The 23,999-nt window shown below is 38.6% G+C and overlaps 1 protein-coding gene across 1 annotated transcript; it reads left to right on the forward strand.

Annotated features, from left to right (window-relative positions):
* The first annotated feature begins 6,771 nt into the window (after window positions 1–6,771).
* Window positions 6,772–19,317, forward strand: TMEM33 (transmembrane protein 33). The gene is made up of 8 exons (XM_068680216.1): window positions 6,772–6,894; window positions 6,991–7,055; window positions 8,083–8,177; window positions 8,596–8,783; window positions 9,742–9,809; window positions 10,621–10,754; window positions 12,648–12,731; window positions 14,394–19,317. Exons 2-8 carry the CDS (start codon window positions 6,999–7,001, stop codon window positions 14,521–14,523), a joined length of 756 nt encoding a protein of 251 aa, XP_068536317.1. The 5' UTR covers window positions 6,772–6,894; window positions 6,991–6,998; the 3' UTR covers window positions 14,524–19,317.
* Window positions 19,318–23,999: the final 4,682 nt, after the last annotated feature.

Consider the following 23,999-nt stretch of genomic DNA (forward strand, 5'->3'; position numbering starts at 1 on the left):
TTCTGCAAAAGATGTAACATGGAATGCTGAATTCAATAAGAAGTTATGAGCCTCAGAGAATAAGCTTACATTATTGGTCACCACGGTCTGTATATAAATCAGAAGCATTATGACTGAGTGAGAAACTTATCCTTGACTTACTGGTAGGCTATCTGACTAATTGGTATCCTTGAGGATTGTTATATCTCACAAGGAACATTTCTGGGATATGGACAGCTTGGTTTCATTCAATTTCACGCCACTTCAGCACATGATTAGATCAGATTTAAATGGATGGACTTTACCTATAACTGTTTGGAAGGACAAATCTAATTAACCTGATTGTTTTTCTATGTATTCTTTATCTTTTCTAAGTTCTGAGCTCTTATCGATTACCAGTAGCCACAATAAAACAGTTGGATAAAATACGCATGTATTTTTTGGCAATGATTGTAAACCTAGATTAATTTAATTAAATTATATGGGATAAAATAAAAAAAAATAGAGGGATTAATTATATTAGCTGGAACCCTTGGAGCATTTGACTCATGTTTGGTGAATAAACACCAATGAGTAAATATATCCCCCCCCTAAATAAAATAAAGTAAAATAAAATAAAATAAAAGCAACAGTGTATCTCCAGAAGACATGTCAACTCACTGTGCTTAAACAATTCAACATAAAATGTTAAAAATATTTCCACATATCCCTATCATTTAATCACCCACCCAGTCTTCTTTCATTATGAATTTCTGAATGGGATCTCTCAAAGAATATAGAAAGCCACTGATTGCAGAGTTTATCTGCACCCCAACAAATGTTTGAAAATTCAACATTGACAGTACATGGTAAAACATTGAGAAGAACTTACAAAATATAATAAATGAGACTAGTGAAACTTAGAGTGGCTAGGAAACTATACATGATTGAGTAAAAACTGTCCAAAATCAAAAGCTTCTCTCTGAAGCCTCTTCTAATCTTAGTAAGGATTTCTGTATACACCTGTAAAACAACTGCTTCCTAGGTACTTTTGCAATACTCTTAAGAGTGCAGATAATACAGACAGATGTGAGAAAAAAATCTAAAGACATATGTGGATGAAACCAGAGGTGGCTTTGGAGGTACAGAGAACTAAACCTGTGCAGTCTCCACATTTATTCTAGTAGTGAGAAAGGTTTTGTATGTGAATCGAGGGGGATTTCCGGCTTTCTGACTGGTACAGTTATGTTGAGGGAAGATATCTAGTGTTTGACTTCTGCTGACTTCAGATAAAAGCAGGAAACTTCTTAGTAGTTCATTATCAGTCAGCTTACGTGGGTTGAAATAGAACCTAGTTCTTTATCTGCAAAAAGATATCATGATAAATGAGTGGCAGAAATGTAACTCTGTTCATGAATAAATCTGCTGAAAATGACTGGACCACAGATTATGGTGCTATTGGTCTTTAGTTACACATGCTGTACCATGTGAAGTGTCAAACTGTTGCCAAACTTTGCAGGTTTTTTGATTGTTTTTGCTGAGGGTGGTATTTCAGAAAGGGAATCTTTCTTTGCATATTTCTATCCATACATACAGCTAACATTCCTTGCATCATGAATGGAAGTTTTCACTATGAAAGTTCACAACTTTTGGGATTTGTTCTCCTTGCTCTGTCTTTTTATTGCCTTGTTGTAGTCCATAGTTAGCAGGGGAAGGGCAAAGTTTTATCAGTTAACACAATACTTAGTTCACCATTGATCACTACATCTTCAGATATTTCTTCAGGCTTGCAAGAGGATGTCTGTCAATTTTTCTGCAGCAGCATTTCCAGTCGGTCAGTACAGGCAGTTGAAAGCTCACATCTATAATTCACTGTATTTCCCCATTTGTTGATATGTTCTCTTGCTGCAGAATTATAAAATCTTCCTTGCATTTATTAAAAGAACACTTGCCCATCTTTCTTTCCATACTTGAGTTTCAAGTATTTTTCACGCCCTTGGTGGGCTGAACATTACAAATAAAATACATATCTCCACTCTTAAAAAGATACATAGAGAGTTATCATAGCTTTTCGTAACATCTTAAGATTACACTTGCAGCTTCTGTGTCACCCTCCCTAGTAATGTAGGGATATACCAAAATCCTGCAAATTAGAAAATCACAGAAAGCAAATTGAAGGACTGTCTTCCTATTTTCCACATCTTCAAAAAGGTTGTGATTTCTCTCTTTCACTGCTTTGGCAGGCACTTAGTGATTAAAAGGCTAATCCTTCCTGGAAGGGTGAGTAAATGGAAACTCCAGCTGTGAGGGAAAAGAAAGAAGACCATGTCTGATATTGCTACAGACCATCAAGCAAAAATCACAAAGCAATCTAGTAGAGAGAGACAGAAGACTTCTGTTTCTTTTTCTGAAAAATGTAACAGGCATTGACCCGATGTCCTTTATTGTTTCTTGAAATTTGGACAGCCAGCTTGAGATAACCACTAACAAGAACCAAATTGTTCATTACAATTTTGCATAAAAACTTATTTTAGCTTTGCGTTATACACTACTGATACAAATAATGGAGCTAGTTTGGCCATGAGGAACTGCAATCCTATCGACCTTGCAAGAATGTTCTCTCTTTTATTTGAAATAAATGAAAACTGTGTACTGATGTTAGCAACAGTACCTTCTTTCAAGTCCCAAAGTACAAAATAGATAAAATCATCCTCTGAACCTCAAGTGCTCTGTGCTGCAAGGTGCTGAATGCCACCTAAATGATGATACACAAACTACTGTTAAAGTAGTTGAGAACTGAGGATACTGAAGACCATAAAAGTTTTTATGCTGCTGGCTGTGATGCTATTAGGAAAACAATACAATGTCCAACTTTAAAACAACCTATAAAGCTGTAATGCAAAGTACAAATATTTTATTATGGTTGTCCAAATTCATTTAACAATATTTATGGTTTATAAAATATTTCCATAGTATCTGTAATGAGGTTTTCAGTAATTAATTTGAAACACCATAGAAGCCTCCCTCTTCTTCAGATATTCAGTCTTCAAATGACGTGTGGAGTTTGGTATAGGATTGCATTTGGAAACACAAAGTGACTCAAAGGAAAGTGGCAAAGGGGAGTTGGGAACTGTGTGTGGATTCCCTTTCCAGCCCAGCTATGCCACTGCTTGTGTGTATACACACAAATCTATTTTAATTTCACAAATCTATTTGATTTTGATCCATGCAATATTTAACTCTTAGCGATGTTGTGAGCATTAGCAAACTTGCAGTGTCTGCAGAGTCTCAGTCTGAGCTAACCAATGCAAAGTATTCTTTTACTCTTAAATATAGGAATTATTTTACAGACATACCAAAATGCTTTATTTATTTTTTCTCTAAGGCTTCAAATTGGGTTAGTGGAAGTAGGTGTATATGTTTTGGCCTGAAAAATCAAGATATATCTCCTAGCATCCATCATTTTTTAAGCTAAGAGAAAGCTGATCCTAGGTACCTTAACAGCCAGTAATTCTATATAGGCTTATAAATGCACTGGGGAGAAACAGAGATGTGTTAGTTATGATTTCAGATATGTCTACCTTGATTGTGTCAGACTGCCATGGAGAAGAAATGGGACTGGATTGCTAATAAGACAGATAAATCCTTGGCAATTACAACAGTACTCTTCTACATATCTGAACAATCAATCATCAGTGGAAGCAGAAGTAAGCAAACTGGTGCCTTGATGGTACGAAAGAATCCCCTTACAACTGTCGGAAACCAAATCATTAATAACATGGGAATCAATTTCTGCTTCTCTTCTCTGCTCATTCAGCAATATCGTAGCAGCAAAGAATTGGGAAAGGGAGAAGCCAATAGCCAAAATTTAATTTTTGAAACTACGACTTAATGTCTTTTCTCAAGTTGAAGTGAAGAGTACTGTGGTCCAAATCGCTCAACAAGAAAGACAATATCGAACAAGAAGTAACGACAGACACAGAATGAAAGTGAGAGGGAAAGTCAGGAAAAGAAAAACTGGTACAAAACAAAGGAAACTTCTCAGCTGTAAAGACACAAGTGTAGTACTTCCTGTTAAAATTTCCTAATTCCTAATTAAGTTTGTTTCAGTATGGCACTTTTTAAGCCGTTAAATTTTAGGAATAAATAACAGAATAACATTCTATTTAAATTAAATGAAGGCCGATCTGTGAAAGACAACTTTTGCAAAAACAGAACATAAAAATTAGTGTTATGACACTAAAATGACACTAGACAGACGGCAAAACAGTCCCCAGAAGTGAATGTTTTGTATGTGCGTACATTCAGTCATCCTTAAGTTACAAATGCTAAGGAATAAACAAGCATTCCCGACAACTACATGGGTTTGTCATCCTAGGCCAATTTAAGAAGCATATAATCTTGAAGACTCATCAGAAGGTGTTTTTTTTGTTTGCCCTTTTTGACATTTACGTTTTGTTGAGCTAAATTTCTGATGGTCTTCAATATGTATTTCAATTTTGTTGCTTTACCTAAATAAATCTGTGTATGTTAATATTTTCCTTTATAACAGAGAAAATAATCTCACAATAGTTAATTTACAGGGGCCACTTTTCAAAGCTTTAATTTCAGTTTAACATAAGTGTGTGCTGGTATTCTAACTACACATTCGAAAACACCCTGTAGACACTCTGACTGTTTTAATTCTCAAGTGTTGTTTACCCACAGAGTGTCCTCCACCTGTAGAAGAATGCCCCCCAAGTAGCAGGTAGTTCTTGTGCCTGCTTTGCAGCCACTTGAGCACGAGATGAGTGGTTGGGAAACTAAATGAAAAATCAGGTTCTGCGTCTTCAATTTGAAACGTGTTGATTAGCCTAAAGCCTTAGCTTGCATGTAATTGTTATGATATTAGAGTCCCTATCAGCTGACTCTTCTTTTGCTCCTTCCCTGTCAATACATTTCATTACACATTCTCCTGATGCTTTCTCAAGTCTTTTCTAATCAATCTTCAAGTTCAATTTTCACAAACCAGAAATGAGGCTGATTGCAGATGTTGATTCCAACAGCCTCGGTCGCACAAAAAAAAAATATCTTTTTTTTCTGCTAAAGAGTAATTAAAAGCATCTGGGAATGATTAGAAACTTGAGCAGGTGGCTTGTGTTTCTGGAATCCATGTCACCAGGAGGGGGAACCTGTGGCACATCCTTGTGAGAAACCCTGGCGTTCAAACCACAGGAAGCTACAGAGGCTAAAAGGCAAAGGCATGGGCATTGGCTGTGTCTTATTTTACTAGATGCCACTTCAACAGAGTAATACTTGATTCACAGACCTCTAACCAGGCACAGAATCGTGTTTGCATGGCTATCTGGCACAGATCAAGTAAAAAAAAAAATCAATATTAAGACAAGGGACAGAGTAATGAATGGAGCATTAATCCTTTCCAAGAACTTGCAAATGGGATACGCTACATGATACAGAGTGAGTAGGAGACTTGTGCTTTGTGCTATCCAGCTCAGTCCTCACATCAAGGACAAGCATATCTGAAATGCTGATTAAAGCTCTTTAGCTTTAAAGTTTAATGATTTTTGAAACTCACTTCAAAGCTGCTGCATTTTAATTTGGTACTGCTCACAGCATGAATGTTGGGGTGCATACAGCTTTGAAGAAGCTCCCTTTTTGCCTTTTTACATGACAGGGAACCAATGACATCAAAACACACGGTTACAGCCTGAGGCGGCGTGACAGTTAATTTGCAGGTTGCATCACTGCTGTGCGATGTGACCCTGTTAGTAATGCAGGACTGGGGCACGTCCCGCCTAGGCTCTGCGACCTTGTGATTCCCATTTACATCACTAAGGCATAGCACCAGGCTGTGTGTTACTGATGCGTCCTGCTAAATGGATTTGAAAAGCCTGTTAGGCCCTCAGTGGGTAAAAAACTCCCTGGAGCAGCATTGCAGCAAGCATTAATGTTCTTGCTGTTTACCGCCCCGCTGGGAGGAGGTGGGGAGTGTGGTCTATATGGTGTGTGGTCTATATAGAATCACAGAATCACTAAGGTTGGAAAAGACCTTCAAGATCATCTGGTCCAACCATCCCTCTACCACCAATGTCACCCATGTCCCTAAGCACCACATCCAGCCTTTTCTTGAACACCCCCATGGATGCATATGGGCACCCTGGGCAACCTGTCCTAATGCCTGACTGCACTTTCTGGGATGAAATGTCAATTCATTTCCAACCTGAACCTCCGCTGGCACAACTTGAGGCCTTTCCCTCTATGGACCACACAGGGTGGAGAAAACGAATGTCACACCTGGTGGGAACGGGGGCCTGAGGGAATGGCATGGCTGTGCTGTGTGACACAGGGACGTGCAGGAGACGTGACCCTTGAGGAGGAGGGTGAGAGGGAGAACCCACACGCCCATCCCACGTTAGTGTGAGGCGATGAACGCCTGCTGCTGTGGTGGTGTCACGGATGTGGGGGTGTCACTGTATGTGGGGATGTCACTGTATGTGGTGGTGTCATGGATGTGGGGATGTCACTGTATTTGGGGATGTCACTGTGTTTGGGGATGTCACTGTATGTGGTGGTGTCACTGTATTTGGGGATGTCACTGTATGTGGTGGTGTCACTGTATTTGGGGATGCCACCACCACCATGCAGTGTAGGCCTGTGGTGACATCTCGCCATGTCGTGCTTGGGGCACCGCCTGTGTGGGGACACCCGCCCCACCCAGCCCCACAGGGAAGCATGGGGCGGGCTGGGGGGGGACACATAGCGCCCCCCCACCCCATAGCGACGCCTTGTGACGTCACGAGGCGGGCAGCGTGACGTCACAGGGCCTACATTCCCCGGCAGGCCCGGCAGGCGGCTGGAAGTGACATCAGGCCGCATCCGGGGCAGGGCCGCGGCGGGACGGGCGGCGTGCGGGGAGCGCTCGCTGCGGCCATCGCGGTGGGTCCCGGGCGGGCGGCGGCGGGGCCGGGGGCCGAGTCCTGAGTCTTGCGGGCCGCGTCTGAGGCGCTTCTCTTCCCGCTTGTCTCCCCGCAGGCGCGGCCATGGCGGACTCCACGCAGAACGGGCCCATGCAAGGCGGAGCCGGCGGCGGGGCCGTGGTAAGCAGCAGCCCCCGGCCCGGGCATGGCCCCCTCTGAGGGCTGCCTCAGTGGGGGCGTGCTGGCGGCGTGCGGCCGCTCGGGGGTGGCTGGGTTGAAGCTGGGCTTGTGTGGAAGTGGCGGCGTGGTTGGCGTGCGAGGCGGTGCAGGACGATAGCTGCTGTTTGGTTAATTTCTGGTCTCCTATATAAAAGGAGCAGGCTTCTAAAACTGGCTTCTAAAATTGGGAGGGGTGGAAGGTGAATGGGGAGCTCCTGGCAGACCCAAGCACAAAATGAGGCATGAAAAAGGTGGGAGCAAGGATAGGCAAGCTGGGAGGAACACAGATGGAGGGAAAAATGGTGATGTTTTGATGCTTCTGTTAGGCTTGCTATCACTTAACCATGCTGTGTTTCATTAGGGCCCTTCTGGTCCTGGGACCATACAAAGGTGTGAAGAGGCCTGTGGTTAGAAGAGCTTAACAAGAGAACTTCTACGTTACTGAGAGCTCTTGTGTTTTTTTGAAGCCAGGATTTTGTAGCTTAAAACCCTGCTGTTGCTTCTGATGTGGTTATGCTAACTTCAAGTTGCTCCATCTTTTTTCCCCTCTGTAAGAAGGGTGGCATTTCTAGGCCCAGTTGCATGAAGTGCATGTTTATAACAAGCCTTGGAGCAACAGATACAGGAGTCAGTCAGGTTTAAAGACCTTACATGATAAGTTTTTGAAGTTGGCTGCTCAGTGACATTGGTATGTGTTGAAGCACTACCTCCATGGAAGATCTTAACAATGTATTCTGTTGTAGAGTGTAAAGGAGCCTTTTGATTCTGAGGCGGTCTAATTATTTTTGATCTGGTTAGTAACATTGAGTAAATCAAATATCACACGGAATGAAAATAAGCCCTTTGCTTCAAGCTATAATTTGATTCAAGGTTGTTGGAGGAGTTGCAATTTAACACTGAAGGAAGAACATTCAATATATGCAAATATTAAAATCCCAACTTCTGTGGAAGTCGGTTTCCTTCATCATTTTGTCTTCTTCTAATGTAGCAATTTCTGATGGCTAACAAGCTGGATACGGCAATGTGGATTTCCCGCTTGTTCACGGTTTACTGCTCTGCTTTATTTGTCCTGCCTCTTCTAGGGTATGTACTTCAATATTGAAAAACAGTATTTAAAAATTTACAAAGTAACTATGCTCCGTTTTCATAGAGTGGTTTTCATGTAAGGATCAATTTATAGTTAGTATACTGGGTTGGTTTGTAAGTACAGCTTTTGTTAAAGGTTGGCTTAAAATACTTGATGTGTTTAGAAAATGCGTTGAATAATTATAAAGTATTGGCTATGTTGTTGTTGCGTAGTTACAGAATGATATATTGAGTCGCTTTAGCATTGTCAGTAAGTCAGTATTACCAATTTTTGATTTTTTTTTCATACTAGTTCTTATGTACGATAATAGAAGTACTTCAGGTATTGTGCAATTGTTGATGCAATTCTCAAGGGTGAAAGACTTCTGAGCAGGGGCTCGGTTCTTATGGTAACGTCTCCTCTGATGATTTGCAGGTTGCATGAAGCAGCAAGCTTCTATCAGCGTGCCTTGCTGGCAAATGCTCTTACTAGTGCTCTCCGACTACACCAAAGGCTCCCGCACTTTCAGCTTAGCAGGGCATTCCTGGCCCAGGCTTTGCTGGAGGACAGCTGCCACTACCTGTTGTACTCTCTTATCTTTGTGAATTCCTACCCTGTTACAAGTATCCTTTGCTTGTGTCATCCTGGTAATGTTTTTAAATATCTTAAAACCTGGATTCTTTCCATCACTTGTTTAATGATTTTTAAAAAATAATTTAAAATAGAACGTTGGCTTTTCTTAGAACATACTCTATGTGAAATAGGAGAGGCTTATGTTGATTGATCCATATCCAGGTTAATCACCTCTGTAACTAGTGCACTAGGAGCCAGCAGTTTCTGGCTTCTAGTATTTTCCTGAGACTTAAGTTCAGCATATTTTATTACTAGTCTCACGTGATCCTTTCAGAGAAGTTGATAGCTTTCGTTTATTACCAGTACAGGGTTCACATACAGCTCCTTACTGCAAGTAGAGCGTGTAAAGATGCAATTTTTCCATAAGAGGTCTTTCAGGCACATTACTAGGCAGATCAAGTCTGCAAAAAGGACTTACTCCTGTGGCTCTTCAAAGCTGATGTTTAAGAAGTAGCTCTTCTTTGTGCAGTTTTGTATGTGTATGCTTAATGTCCTACTCTGGCAGAGGAATGTCTGTGTTCTTGCACTCTAAAATCTGAACTGCTGGCAGCTGCATGTTCTTTAGTGATGAAATGCATTTTACAGCCTCTGTTTATAAAACTGTGATGACTACATATATATGATAGACTTTAAGTAGTAGCCTTATGTGTCTTTCATGTAGAAAGAATACAGTTCAATGGAAACGCACGGTGTATAATAATGCAAGTTGTACTTTCACGTATGTACGTACACGCTGATTTTAAAGCTGATAAAAATGCGTAGCAAAGAAAAGATGTAAGAAGAAAAGGGCACAGCTATAAATGCAGCCTTAGACATAGACATGTCTTAATCAAGTATTACTCATTCTATCCAACCTCTTGCAAAGAGCCATCACTTGTGTGTTAGCATAATATCGTGGAGAAATTATGCACTTCTGCAGCCTTTAATTTTCCTTATCGCTTGCTTCAGTGAGTATTTTCCCAGTTCTGCTATTCTCTTTGCTTCATGCTGCCACATACACAAAGAAGGTTCTTGATGTAAGTATGATTTGGTATATAATTAATACTGGTGGTGTGTTTGGGGCTTATGAGCAGGTTTGGGAGTTGCAGCTATGATTTCCTTCAGTTATGTTAGAGGAGTTAGTGAAATTGCAGTGTGGAATCCCAGCAGAGAATTTGAAAAGTCTTCTGGTTTGTTTTGCTCCTTCTGCTACGACTTGATAATAATATACTGGAGTTGATGCTAATTATTTTTCTTCAGATGGGTTTCTTTGAAGGAAGCAACTACTGTGTATCAGTGGAGTATAAACTTCTCAACGTCTTCTCAATGTCTATAAACTTCATAGCACAGTCCATGTGCTATAAAGTTTAATGTTCTATATCAGCAGTTAAATAACAAACTTCAGGGTGAGGCTAGGAAGCACAGTAGTATTTGCCAGGTGAACCTGATGCTCAGTATACTGTCTTGAACAGCTTTATATAGCTCCAACCTCCTAACTAGGCCATATTGCTACCATAGGCACTTCATCCTAGTGGACTGAAGAATAAGGCTGTTGGCTAGCGCTGTGTAGTTGGACCTGAAATGGGTGGATGAGGGATTTGCAACACTTCACGTTTTTAATTGAACTTCATACTTCTATGACTCCTGAGATTGTTAATGATTATCCTAATACGGGTTCTACGCTTTCAGTGGTTTTCTTTGCAATACTGATCTCAATCCCTTTTAAAGGATCTAGTCCTAAAGTGACAGAGGGAGTCATAAATGGTAAACGTTAATGTTTTGATTTCTTTTTGCTAGAGAAGATCAGTATAACCTGTATGTTTTCTGGCACTTTTTTCTTCTTTAAAGGCACGAGGTTCGAATAGTCTGCCCTTTCTGAGAAACCTTTTAGAGAAACTGAATGCTAATCAGCAGAATATTCTAAAATTCATTGCTTGCAATGAAATTTTTCTGATGCCAGCTACAGTTTTCATGCTCTTCAGGTAAGAATTGTCATAAATATTTTTACAATGAGAAACTTTCTACCCAAGTATGTTTTGCTGTGGGTTACAAGGATCTCAGTTTGTGATAGTTTAAGGCTTGAACTTAGTTTATTTGATTCTTTGATGTTGCAGTTGATGCATTGTGAAATCAAACAGCATTCATTCTGATACAGAAACAACTCAATTTCATAGAATGAGTGACGTTGGATTGAATCCAAGTTTTTCCACTTCTATAACTTAAGCGTACCTATGTAGTTTAGTAAGTATAATGTTGGTCAGTGTAATCGAATATTGATCTTTAGCCTCACTGAAGGTGTCTGTTCACTCTTATTTTTGGTTATTGGATCACAGAAGGTTAAGTGGCATAGAATTTCATTGTGCTAGAAGCATACAAGCAGGAGTGGGTTATATCTTCTCCCATGTTATTTCTCACCAGAGACCTTTGCCTCTTTCTAATTCATTATTTTTGCCCACTGTGTCTGTGCAGCCTGTTGAATTCATTTTAGGGCTCTTAAGATTGCAACTTCAGTAGGATTCCAACATGTACAAAGATATAACGACCTGAAAATCACTGAAGTTTGAGTTATTGCCTTTTAATATTTGGAGAGGGATTAATGCCCTTTGTTCTGTGTATGCCATTGCACAGTGAGAGCATTTGTCCTGAGGGGTCTCAAAGACAGCAGAAGGAAGGCTTTATGTTCCTGGAAGTTGACAGAAACATAATTTGTCTGCATCTTATGACATGTCAGCTGAACCCTTCAGTGCTTCAGCTCTGATAGATTCTATTACGCTTTAAGGCAACTTACCAGCTGACAGATACTTGAATGTTAGATACTGGATACAGAGAGTGCTTTACAACTTCGGGGAGATCTGTTTTTTTTTTTTTTTTCTCTATGGAAAACTTAGCACGTGAAGTGTAGCTACTTGGTAAGCTACCTAGTAGATTCTGAAGCTTTTAAGAGATCGTATACCAAATGTTAAAATAGTATAAAAGTTAGATGAAACTACAGTGAAAATTTTGTTCTTCAAGCTGCTAAGCATATTAAATTGCTTGTAAATATTATACAGATGAAAGACTTGGAGTCAAGAGTTGGACTTGATGATCCTTAAGGGTCCCTTCCAACTCAGGATATTCTATGATTCTATGACTTCTCCCCTGCCCTTGTAGCCCATCTCCCTTTTCACTTTATTTTTTATATTCTGGCTAAAGATACCGTTCATATTTGAAGGAGCTAGCTACTGGTGCTGCGATGCAGTGTACAATTTGACACAATTTTAATATTGTGTTATATAAAGAAGCTTCAGTCAATTAAACTCAAGGTATTTCTCTATTTTGTGAATGGTTTGCAGTACTGTCACGTGGAACAGCAGCTTTGTAAGGTATAAAGACCTAATTTCAGAGTAACTAAATCAGTTTGATATGTTTAAGTGTTATATCTCAAAACGTACGGTTTCCATTGTTTTCTGAATTTTTAATAAAAAAGATAGTACAAATATAGTCCAGACTCTCAAAGTGCTATGCTTAGGGCTGGAAGAGTTAACTGTAACACAGGAGTACTACTGTCAGCCAATGTCCATACTTGTCCAGCATTAGTTTTCTTAATACTAGACTGGCCTCGCTGTCACTTTGGTTAGTCTTAGTCACCAGAAGTGAGGTGTATAGAATGTTTACATATAAAACAAATGTGAAAACTGTAATACTGCATTTCTGTAAGTCTTTTGCCTTTGTTAAGGCATGTTTATGTACATATTTTGTTGTCAGATCTAGATTATCTGAATAAATATGGCCATAGCCTGTCTTTTTTTCACTGAAATAGTTTTCTTGCTTTTATTATGGGAAATCCTGACCTTTTTAAAACTGGTATTAAGCTCTGCTTCTCTGTTCTCTTTCAGTGGTCAGGGGAGTCTGCTCCAGCCGTTCATTTACTATAGGTTTCTAACATTACGCTACTCCTCCCGGCGAAATCCATACTGTCGGTAAGCATTAAATTGATTTTGGAAGTTAGTATTTAATGATGTAGTGTTCAGGCATTCAGAATTTTTTCTTTCTGCAATGGATGCATAACTCTTAATAGTAAATGTGCAAATGGTAACTGTAGAATACAGAATATACCTTGGATAGCTTTAAAAACAAACAAACAAACAAAAACTAAAAACCACAAAATGTGTCAAAACCCTACCACACCTGATTCAAGGTCATGCTTATTTTATGTAGGTGAACTTTCCTGGAGTGTAGTACCATCATTGAATAGGAGTTTTCAAAACATGCTTGTATAATTAAAACTGTGCTTTGGGGAAAATAAGTTTGGAAGAAGAAAGTCTTTTTCATTGTTCTGCAACCACTTATCAGAACGACATCCTTATTTTTAGGTTCCATGCCTATCTAGGACTAATCATACGTGAGAATAGACGCTTACAAACTTGTTTGATATACATCAACTGAAGAAGTAAAAGATCTTAAATATGTATGATCTAAAACATGTTAATTACCTCCTTTAGTTAGATTTGTAAATCAGCTTTATTATAATTGAAATAAAGCCTTATTGATTAGCATTGGCTTGACCAGCTTCCATTGCTTTAAATTTTGAAATTATAAATATTTCTATGAGGTTTTGATCAGGTCAATGCTTTCTTGTTTTTTTTTTCTCATGACAAGTTTTGCATAACGTTAGATTTCATGAATGTACTTTCCAGTCTGATAACTGTCTGATTAGAAAAAGGCTTGATAAAGTACCAAGGGAGCAGCCTTGATGCTGTGGTATGCCAAGACAGGTCAGAGAATCATAAGCTTGATTGCTTCCTATTACCTACTATTTTGTAAGAAATCAGTTGTTCAGTCTTATGTGTATTTTTTTAACAACAAATTTATGAATGCACTTTATTTTTTTTGGTTAAAAAAAAATATACATATTTGTTTGGTTGTGCACTAAGAATAACTTCATGGAATCAGAGAATGTTTTGGCTTGGAAGAGATCTTTAAGGATCATTTTGTTCCAGCCTCCCTGCAGGGACACCTTCCACTAGACCAGGTTGCCCAAACAAACTGTTCTCCCAGTTGTTTGATGGTATTTCTGTAGTTTTAAGTGAGGATACTGTTATAAGTTTTTTTTGTTGTTGTTTTTTGTTTTTTTTTCATTTCTCAGGTTTGTCTCTTTAAGAGTTTGTTCTAGAGTGCGATGTTCTTGCATTCAAGTCACATTCTAGTCAGAAACAGCACTAACACACCACTTCCATTGCCTCCCAAACTCTTATGGTACTTCTGAAAAAGCATCACTCCTCTGTCCTGCCTTCCCCCAGTGTGGTGTGTTTTTTTTCCTTGAATATGGGATTTTATTTTTCTGCTGTTTCCGTGTCCTTCAATGGAAGTGGCTGAATTAAAGTTGATTAAAAATATTAATGTTTAAAGTACAAGAAATCTGAAGCTCTTGCAAGATGCTGCAACACTGAGTTGATATCACTTCTAGTTAGCAAGTTCTATATATGTGTTATCTAAGTTTGTTTATTTAGAAAATAAAGTCACTTATTTAGATAAATTAGAGTTAGATTTAGAGTTTAGATTTAGTCATTTAGATATGAGTTCTGGTAAATGCTATAGCATTTTTAATACAATGTTTAAGTATGATTAAATCTTTTTTTCAGGACTCTGTTCACCGAGCTGAGAATAGTTGTTGAACACCTAATAATGAAGCCCTCATGCCCTGTTTTTGTAAGAAGACTATGTCTCAGCAGCATTTCCTTTATAAGCAGATTGGCACCAACTGCTGCGTAGTTGAATTTCAGACACTCATCTATTGTGAACATTATGAGCAGCTGGCACTTCTGCTGATGATTATAAATTCCTGGTTTTACACTGATCTTACTCCAGGCTGTATAAAAACGTGTATATGCTTTTCTTGGAGATAATATAAAATTTAGCATATCAAAAGCAAGTCATGGAAACTTAAAATTATTGTGCTATATTGCTAATTGGTGTGAGGGGGGGGGGAAGTAGCTGCATATATCTAAAACATGCCCAGTCTTATGGAATTGTTTTCTAGAAATCATCAGTTGTTGGACATTGATTAAAAAATTTTAAGTTTGTGCTTTGTAGGTTTACGTTAACTGGAAGCATCGCTACAGTAGGAGGTCTCCAGTAGGTAGCACTGGTGCACATACCTATGCAGTACACTTCGGACAGTATTCTTCTGCTTATTAAATGTATCTGTAGAATTTGTCTAAATTACTATGTTTGGTATAAAATTACGTCCCACTTTGAATTCAACAAAACAAATTAAAGACTGTCAAACTGGCATAGTTAACACTCTTTCTGAAGGAGAGCCTATTTCTGTTAACATTACTTAAAGATAACCCTTCCAAGCTTTTACCTTGTGATAGTTTTGCATTAGGCTGTTGGGAGAAATCTCAAGACTGACCATGGAAAACAGCTATCTTGACATAACAAGATGTTTTACCAAGCCAAATTGCTGACCTGGAGGCTTTTCAGACAAAGATGTAATGCTTAAACTTCTAACCATCTCTTAAGTGAACTAATCAATGTAAATGTAGTAACTTTTGGAGAATCATTGCAGATGTGTTCTTGTGTCTACACAAATGTGAGACTGTGGTAATTCAAGCATGTCTACTCTTTAGGAAATTAATCTGTAGCTAGCTCTATATAAATTGTTCTTCCAGTTTCTGAGACTCATCATGATGGGAAATTTGCATAAAGGATTGCACCTATTCAGGCAGCTATTGAAACAAATGGCTGTGGGATTTTTTGGCGTAAATCCATTTTATGATGCTGCCTTCAGATCAGTCATAAGTACAGAAGTGAATATTAAATTGAGTGCTGATTATGCATTCACCCAACAGCTGGAAGGTAGGTCATGGAAAAAGAATACTATCTGTCCAAATACAATGCCTTTCCATAAATCCAAGGCAAAGTATTTGCCTAATCCTCTGTAGTTTATGTTAATATTCTAATTACATACAATTAAGTGGGATTCATTGGCCTTTTGTAAAAATAGTAAAGTACTGTGCTTCACTATTCTCCCTTCGTTGGAGGAGTCTTACATGAAACACTTCTGCAAACAGTCTTGATGCAAAGTATTTTATGTAACTATTGAGTTATCTTTTGTGATGTGGGTATCATTCAGCCTTTTCAGTTGTATTAGCGTGCTAGTTCAGAGATGTGTATTTATACACTTATTTCATTTTTTGCTCAACCTCTTGGTACTGATAAAGACCTGTTTTTTGGTAATTGAATATGATACTCTTTGACTTTTCATCTTGCTCTCTGAACGTGATTAGCTATTTATAGAACACTTGCATACTGCAGAAGCAATTGCATGCAGTACTGCTCTACAGCTGCTAAGACTTGCAACAAGTTTCAATATATGTATATCCTGTGACTTGAGGATTTTATAAAAACTAAAATTTCTACTATAAATAAAGGAGTGTTAAATGTAACTTGCTATGCTCTTCAAGCTTATTTTCTGTTTAACAGAACATGTTGATACTCGAACCTGGAAGTTGAGCAGAATGCAGTCCTGTGCGTATGTGTGCATGTTCTCTTATTCCCACTGGGGCTCCTGACATGAGACATAATCAGTGTCTTATGCACCTCTGAATCATTTTATGGGAAATTTTTGCCTTCTAAAATGCAAAAATTTATGACACTTTGTTTCAAAACTTAACCTATGAATAAGCACTGTAGTAATGGTATCAGAGCAGAAATCTAGACCTATTTCTGACCATTTCAACTCTTCAGCACCGTTCTAGAGCCTATTTCATGTTACACAGTATGTTTGGGCAGTGACATCAGGTTCTGTTCAGCCCTCTGCTGATTTTTAAATTGGTTGTCTAAGCTGGTCCCCCATACTGGGAATGGAAGGCAAATAAATGCTTTGTTAATTCCTCTAAGGAGAGCGACATGTTTCATCTGAGCCAGTGCTTGTGGTCTAAGACTGCTGTTACAAGTGTGGTTTACTGTTCCTTTAACTGTATGCTATTATTATTAAATTAGTGTAAATTGGAGATGATGTATTGCAACTGTAACTGAAGGATGTTAAGTCAATCCAACTCTGAATGGGCAAGGATGTTTAAAAGGAATAAGTGAATGAGATTGCAGTAAGTAGAGAGTTGGAAGACAGTGTCATGAAGTAAGAGTTTAAATGTGGATATGGAATCTTTTGTGCAGTTTTTCTTTAAGTGGTACTAAAAATGGATTGAGGAGGAATATTTTCATAAATGGAAGCTGATTTGTCTAGTGTTATATTCTTGGCTTTGCCAAGAGCTGCTTGACAAAATTGAGGCCTGGATTTTGCTTGTGGCCTGGTAAAACTTACCTGACTGCTGTACCACAAAAATATGGAACAATGGGATAAGAAGAACTTAAAAGCAAAATAAATTGGGCAACTGACCTGCACTCTGCATCAACTTTGATTTTATGTTCTGTAGCCTTATGCTGCCTAAGTGATAAGACGCAAATTTTCTCAAGGCTAGCAAAAACACACTGTCCTTGTGCCTGTTTCCTTATAACTGTGACTGTTTCTCTACTAACTACTAAATTAGCACATGAAATGCTGGTTGTGTCCTGACAGCTTGAGCAGCTTGAGATTTTTTTTTTTTGTGTTGCTTTGCTGTCAACAGCTAGCTGTGATGCAAAGGCTGTAACAGAAGTCAGAGAAATTTTCCAGCTGACTGTAAAATGTTTGTGACCCCCAAATACAAAGCAGAAGAATTTTTGTCCTAGTGAAATGTTGCCTACGTGTACAGTGGATGTTTCCACTAGCATAGATCACACTGGTCATTGTTTTAATCATCTTAACATTTCATGAGTCAAAGTGCTGTTGGATACGTCTGTGGGCAGACCCACCTCTTGCTGTGCACAAGCCTGCTGTAGAAGTGATATTCAGCATAACACTTGTCTGTTCTCACCTGCAGATAAATAAAGCATCGGGACCAATTGGGGCTGTTGGGAGCAGCTATTGCCAGTTTAAAAAAAAGGATTAACAAAATAATCCACTACTACATCTATCCTTTCCTTTATTGTCTTTTAATTTTAATCTTTCATCATCATCTTTGTGCTGTCAGTGTTATGTTTTGTTCCATTCATAGCAGAAATGCTAACTGTTCCGTGATGGATGTTCAAAGGGAGCAATATTTGTCAATATTTTAAGTTCCATGTTAATGAACTTTATTATAGTCATGAGCCAGTACTTGTTCTGACATTTTTTGAGCTGCTAACTGTGTTGGACCTTTTTATCATTAGGCACCTTGCAACATTTGCTGTACAGATCCCTTGTTAATAAGTAAATAAAGTTCTTGCCCATTTTACAGACAGGAACTGAGATGAGGGAGGAAAGTTCACTTGCCTGAGGCAATACAAGAGCTCTGGCAGAGCAGGGAAAAAAAGTAATAAAGTTGGATAGGCACTGGGGAGACTGATTTGTTTCTGTATCATGTATGACTTGGTCCTGTTTCCAAAAGGTACTGTACCTTGCAGGGCTTAGATTAAGGCTGGTAAAGACCATCGAACTAGAACAGCTTCTGTTGTCAAAAACTGCTTCCTATGTGCAAGAGCTAGGTTTGGCCCCTGGTGTCTTCCCTCTTCTGCTGAGGGAAGAAATATGTGACAGAATGAGATCACGAGCACTTTCCTGTGCCAGGTGTTGATGGGGTGTGCTGATCTGTTGCAGTTGTCTATAACTTTTAATTGCTGCAGTGTACATATTTGTGGCTAAAATTATATATATATATATATATATATATATATATAAATAGACCAGTATCTTTGTAACTTTTAACAGGGTGTAAGCTTCTTTAAAAAAATCACAGGAAAAATTAAGCCTTCATTTTTAAATCATCTTTTAAGGATAGATCCTTAAGCAATCCTTTATTGCAAAGATGCATTATCAGTATGGATAATGTAATTGAATTTATTCTTAAATGTGGATTCAAAAATACCTTTTTTTTTTATAAACTGTCAGCATTAGTTATTAACTTTTCTGCAAAAGCTAGGTCTGTGATAATAGCAGATATTGTACAGGTAAGGGAGTTTCATTGCTTAGTTTGGTGCCATCCATATGGCACAAACTTCTAAAATGAATTGAAAAATTCATCTTTTACTTGTATTCAAGGACTGAGGCACAAAATGCTAATGTAAGGCTCAGAGGGGAAATATAGTTCTCCTGCATATTTGAGAAAATGTGAAGCCCTTTCAAGAAAATCTAATAAACATAATAATAGCAGGCTGCTGACACTAAGGAAAAAGCACCTCATTCGCTCTTTCTTTTATGCAGCGATTTACTGGTCCCTACTGATTTTCAAATTGGATCACTGCAGTAAATTATCCATGCCAGTACCTGTGAAAGAAAGCACTGGGATCCATATTTGTTTAGTGCTGTGCTTAAATCAGCAAGAATGATAAATTTGATGGTATGAAATTGGAAATATCAAGGGCTTTTCTCAGCGAATGAGCAAGTAACTCCATTTGTAATTTATTGTGACCCTTTTTCACTGTATATGCTTTGTATGTCAAATATTTATTTCAAAACAAATTAAATTGTTTTCTGTATTGATACAGCTATGGTTTTGTTGATGTTGAAATCGAATTGTATGTTTTTTTTTCTGGATTTAAAATACTACCGATGTTACATTGCAAAACTGCATTTGTTGTTTTAGTTTAGATTTCTGTGTTTGAGTTCCTGACCAAAAGCTTTACATGACGGATGTTTTAGGTGTGCATTGGGTGTTTTTTGTTTTGTTTAGAACAGAGCAGGATGTAGTGAGCTTTTGCAGTTTATTTAATTTTCTAGAGAAAAATGTCAAGCTGCATATCAAAATGAAAAGCTGATCCCTGTTTTTTCAGTCACTGGAACTATTCTCCTTTACACTTGTTATATGTAACACCAACTTCTGTGAAAACTTACCTATGTGCTCGGTTTACTGCTGTGTTTCGGTGCAGGTGTTAGAGCAACTTACCTGTATGTTTGCGTTTTTGGCAGGAGTTCTGTCTTGTTCTGTGAATCTTCAGGTAGATTACTTGTGTGATATAATCATAGACACATAGCTAAATAAGAGCAACTGCTGATCTGAAATCTGGTCTCAGCTAAGACTTGATTACTTGGAATTTATGTCTGTTGAATAATCTCTTCTGTAAGAAGTAAGTAAAATCATGAGCCAGTATAGTTAAAAATGTGACTGTTATCCTCTTGTGGGCTAGACTTAGCTTATTTATGATGGCATCTTAAACAGCTGACTTCTGTTCAACCCCAGCTCAGATCATACAGGTTTTATTTTATCTAGGCTAGTTCTGGAGAAACATCAGTGTAGATTATATTCTAAGGAGTCACAAAAGACCTTGCTTTCAAAACAAAACAATAGTTAATGGGAGTTCACCCTTTATCCAGAGTCCCATGTGCTTGACCCTGATACCTTGCTTGTGAGGCAAGCATTAGAGCAGTCCAGATTCCTATGTGGGAAGAGGAAGCTGGTTTCCTGGGTAATAAGTGAGGATCATGGCATTTTTAATTTGTGAAGTTTGTTTCTATGAATCTGCACGTTGGTGCAGAAGTGAACATCAAGAGCTTGTTGGATGAAGATGGTGCGTCAGTTGGTCAAGATATTTTCAGCTTGATTTTCCTATGAAATGAGAGATGATGATGTAGGTGCAATATGGAGTGCTCTAGCTTTCACAAACCCCAAATCACCATTCATGGTTTTATGACATCGGTATCCTCTGGACAGTACTTAAGTTTTCTAGCTGTAAATAGGCTAATTTATGATGTATTGAAATACCATTGGAATAGCATCTTCAGATTGCTGTTCTTCAGATTGTTGTATGAGAGCAGGCAGGCTGATTTTGGTCTACTTAAAATGGAAAAAGCTGCTGTGGGATTGTGTTCCTGTCCATTATGTTTGAGGCTCCTGTAGTGGAAAAGCAGAGAAATAAAGATTTACTATGGCCTATGTTACTGCCGGGCTTCTTGGCTTTTTTAAGCTTTTCTCTTGTTGCTTTGTTACCTTTTTATACTGGTGATATAGACGAAGATGTATGTGCACATCCAAGGCTTTTTGTCCTGGTTCACTTCAATGTGCGAAGACAGGTACAGAACAAATACACTTTAACACTTCTGAATTTGTATTACTTAGATTCACATCTTTTGTCCAGAAAATCTGATCAAACTGTGTTTTGAAATGTTTGCCTGTTGCAATCATTTTCAACATGATTTCTTTCCACTGTAGCAGCTTAAGCTAGGGTCTGACCAAAGCTATCATTAGCTAGGGCGTAGCAGTTTTTTGTAATAGCATGTGGGAATCTGAAGTTGACTTAAACACTTCTGAATTATGGCATGTCCATGGCATCACAACACTGCTGGAAGTGTATAATACAGAGGAATTTTGAAACCTTAAATACTAAATAGCTTCAAGCATCAGATTAGCATGCATTTCTGAAGTGTCCAGTGGGTCTTCTTTCATTTTTTACCATCACTCTTTGCAGCTAAACAGCTTGCTTACCTCTGCCCCAATGTTTATGTGCTGCGGATTGATGTCGTGTATGTATACTTACAGCAGCAGCAAAGTAACTTAATAAATAAAGCATATTTTTCTTTGTTTTTTTTTTTCATTTAAATATGTTCATGCACTTTGCTGTGTGATTAAAATAAACACCACTGCCAGCCTTCTCTTTTCAGAACACTACACCTTCGTAAGGGAAATACTTCTGTAAAGATATTTGCTCTGTGTAAGTGCTCTTAATGTCTCATCTTTGTACGTTCAAAAGCATGATGCAAGCTGTCTTCATATTCCTTAAACCAAATTTTTTTCTTAATTTTTTGGGGGGGCAAAAGAAATGATCTGCTTTTAAGCTGGTGTTTGATTTGTTCATGCAAGATTGTATGACATGCAGTAACAGGAGACCAGGGCTGATGATACTGGAAGCTTTCTCCTGTCTCATGTTCCTATGCGTGTCTGCATATAGCTATTCAGGTAAGAGTAGCTACTTCAACAGAGCGAGTGTTATGTACCTAGCACTGTTTGTTTTGTAATTTTAAACTAGTTTTCTGCTTTAGGATGGAAGTAAGTTCTCTTTCAGAATGGCTGGAAATTTTACCTGACTGATTCGGTCAGCTGAAGTGCAATGGAATTGTTCTTTCATGTGCTGACTTTATTCCAAACAACTGACCTCTAGTGGCTGCCTTGCATCTGTGAAGCAAAACACGTTAATGTGCACCTCAAGTCTATTGGCTACGCTAAAACTTTTTCCTCCTGTTTCTCAAGAATGTTATTTTCATGAGTCACTGCACTTTGGTTTCACAAGCATCTGCTTTCCTTATGCATTAGAAAGAAAATCAAAGGGAAAACGAACTTGTAACTCTTTAACTAACCAGTCACAAGCCAAAATGCTTGACACAATTGTTAGTAAACTAAAAGGCCCTATGATCTCAGAGCATCCCATAATATTCTACCTAAGATTTTAAAACCTTTACTGCCAAATCCTTGCAGACATAAAGCACAGTAATTACATTAAGCAATAAGGAGTGGGGATTCTGCTAGGCTATTGCTGCTTTACAATCGAAGTCTTACCTACGTGTGTAGTCAGTGATGTGTGTAGGTGTGGGATTATTGATACAGGAACAGTGATCTTCCCACCCCCATTTTCTCAGATAACCACTCAGTGCTCACTTCTGGGTATACTCGTCGTGATTATAGGTGCACAGCTGTGTGAATCTTTTCCCTGATTTGATTATAGTTGCATGTGACCCAGTACAAGTCCCACTGATTCTTGTTTAGGCATGCAAGTGTCCCCATTCACCAATGGGAGAGCAAGTTCTGTAGAAGCATAATACTTTCCTTTATAAAAACTATATTTAAAGAGTATTAAAAGAAGCATCTGTGGCATGTTAAATTACTGTTACTTTTGATCAAAAGCAAGTAATAAATTATGATTATTTATAATTTTTGATGCAAATCCACCTGTTATCACTTACTACACCCCCCTCCTCTGGAAGATCTGCTCCAGGCTCACTGCTGGTGAGCCCCAGTCTTTGACAGGGTTCTGAGGGCTTGACCAGGGTGGGGGTGCATCACTGCCCAGTTCTCCAATGTGTACCAACAACAGTGCCGATGGAGGGTTCCCAAACCATGGAGATGAACCTGTGCTGTCCTGATGCCTTGTAAAGGACTAAATGATACATCTGCCTCCCTGCTTGCTGTCCATCTCCATCCCATATCTCATCTTTCTCCTACCTTGATATTCCTTCGTTTCTTTCCCTGCCCTATTTCCTGTTGCTTTCTGCTCTCCTTTCTTCTGGAAATCCCTTTCCACCCCCCACCCTACTCTTCTTGTTCTCTTATTTCCACCAGTACTGACTCCTGCTTTGCCTCCCAGAAGATCAGGCCTGTGTCACCTGGAGGCCCAAGGAAACGATTAGGTGGTCAGCCTGTGGTGAGAGGGGACCAAGAGCAATGTTGGGGACCTCTTGATTATTGCTGGGAGCAAAAGAACTGGTGATTGTAGCTGGATGAAGTTCAAGAAGCTGACTGCTGCTGTTTAGGTGGATGAACTGCATGTGAATAATTACAAACTCCTGCCCACATGCAGGAAACTAAAAATATTTACTTCCAGTTTATTTTGATCATTGACCTACTAGCAATTAAATACTTACAGACCTGGAGTAGTACAGGACTTGGAGTGGAGTTGTACATTTGTCATTTTCTGCTTCAGAAGAGCCATTTCCCCATGCACCAACCTGCCACAAAATATTTTTTCCATTAATTTAAATATGTTACCTGGAAAATTTAAAGGCTATTTAGGATCACTGGATCCCTTTCTGTATTCGTACGTTTAGGGGAAAAAAAAAGCACAAAATTATCAGTACACATTTTGTGTTAGCAAAATGTGAATAGGATCATAAGTTACAAAATCAAAACAGTCTCTTCCTTTTAAAAACACTGCTGGTGTGTGTTTCACTTAACATATCAATGTTATGGGAATACCGCAGCAATTTCTTTAAACTATATGAAGTCCTTACCTGAGATCTTGTGGCTGTTCTGAGGTCATGCAAATCCCCTCCAGTGTACTTGAAATTGTTAATGAATTTCAGAGTCGGAAATATTCCAACTGGCTTTGTTGCATCGCTTCTCAAATAAAGAATGCTAAACTCCTTCACTGTATATTAGACTTAACCAAGTCACAGACTTTTTTTTTTTTTTTTGATAAGCAGTAACATTGGAGAATTTCAGCACAAGGTCACATTGTAG

This window comes from Anas acuta, chromosome 4 (genome assembly GCF_963932015.1).
Source record: "Anas acuta chromosome 4, bAnaAcu1.1, whole genome shotgun sequence".
NCBI classification, from domain to species: Eukaryota; Metazoa; Chordata; class Aves; order Anseriformes; family Anatidae; genus Anas; species Anas acuta.

Excerpts from the sequence above, each read along its gene's own strand:
- TMEM33 (XM_068680216.1), top strand. The coding sequence starts at position 6,999 with ATGGCGGACTCCACGCAGAACGGGCCCATGCAAGGCGGAGCCGGCGGC. Across the intron at positions 8,784-9,741 it reads GAATTCCTACCCTGTTACAA|TGAGTATTTTCCCAGTTCTG; the intron begins GTATCCTTTGCT and ends CGCTTGCTTCAG. Across the intron at positions 9,810-10,620 it reads ACACAAAGAAGGTTCTTGAT|GCACGAGGTTCGAATAGTCT; the intron begins GTAAGTATGATT and ends TCTTCTTTAAAG.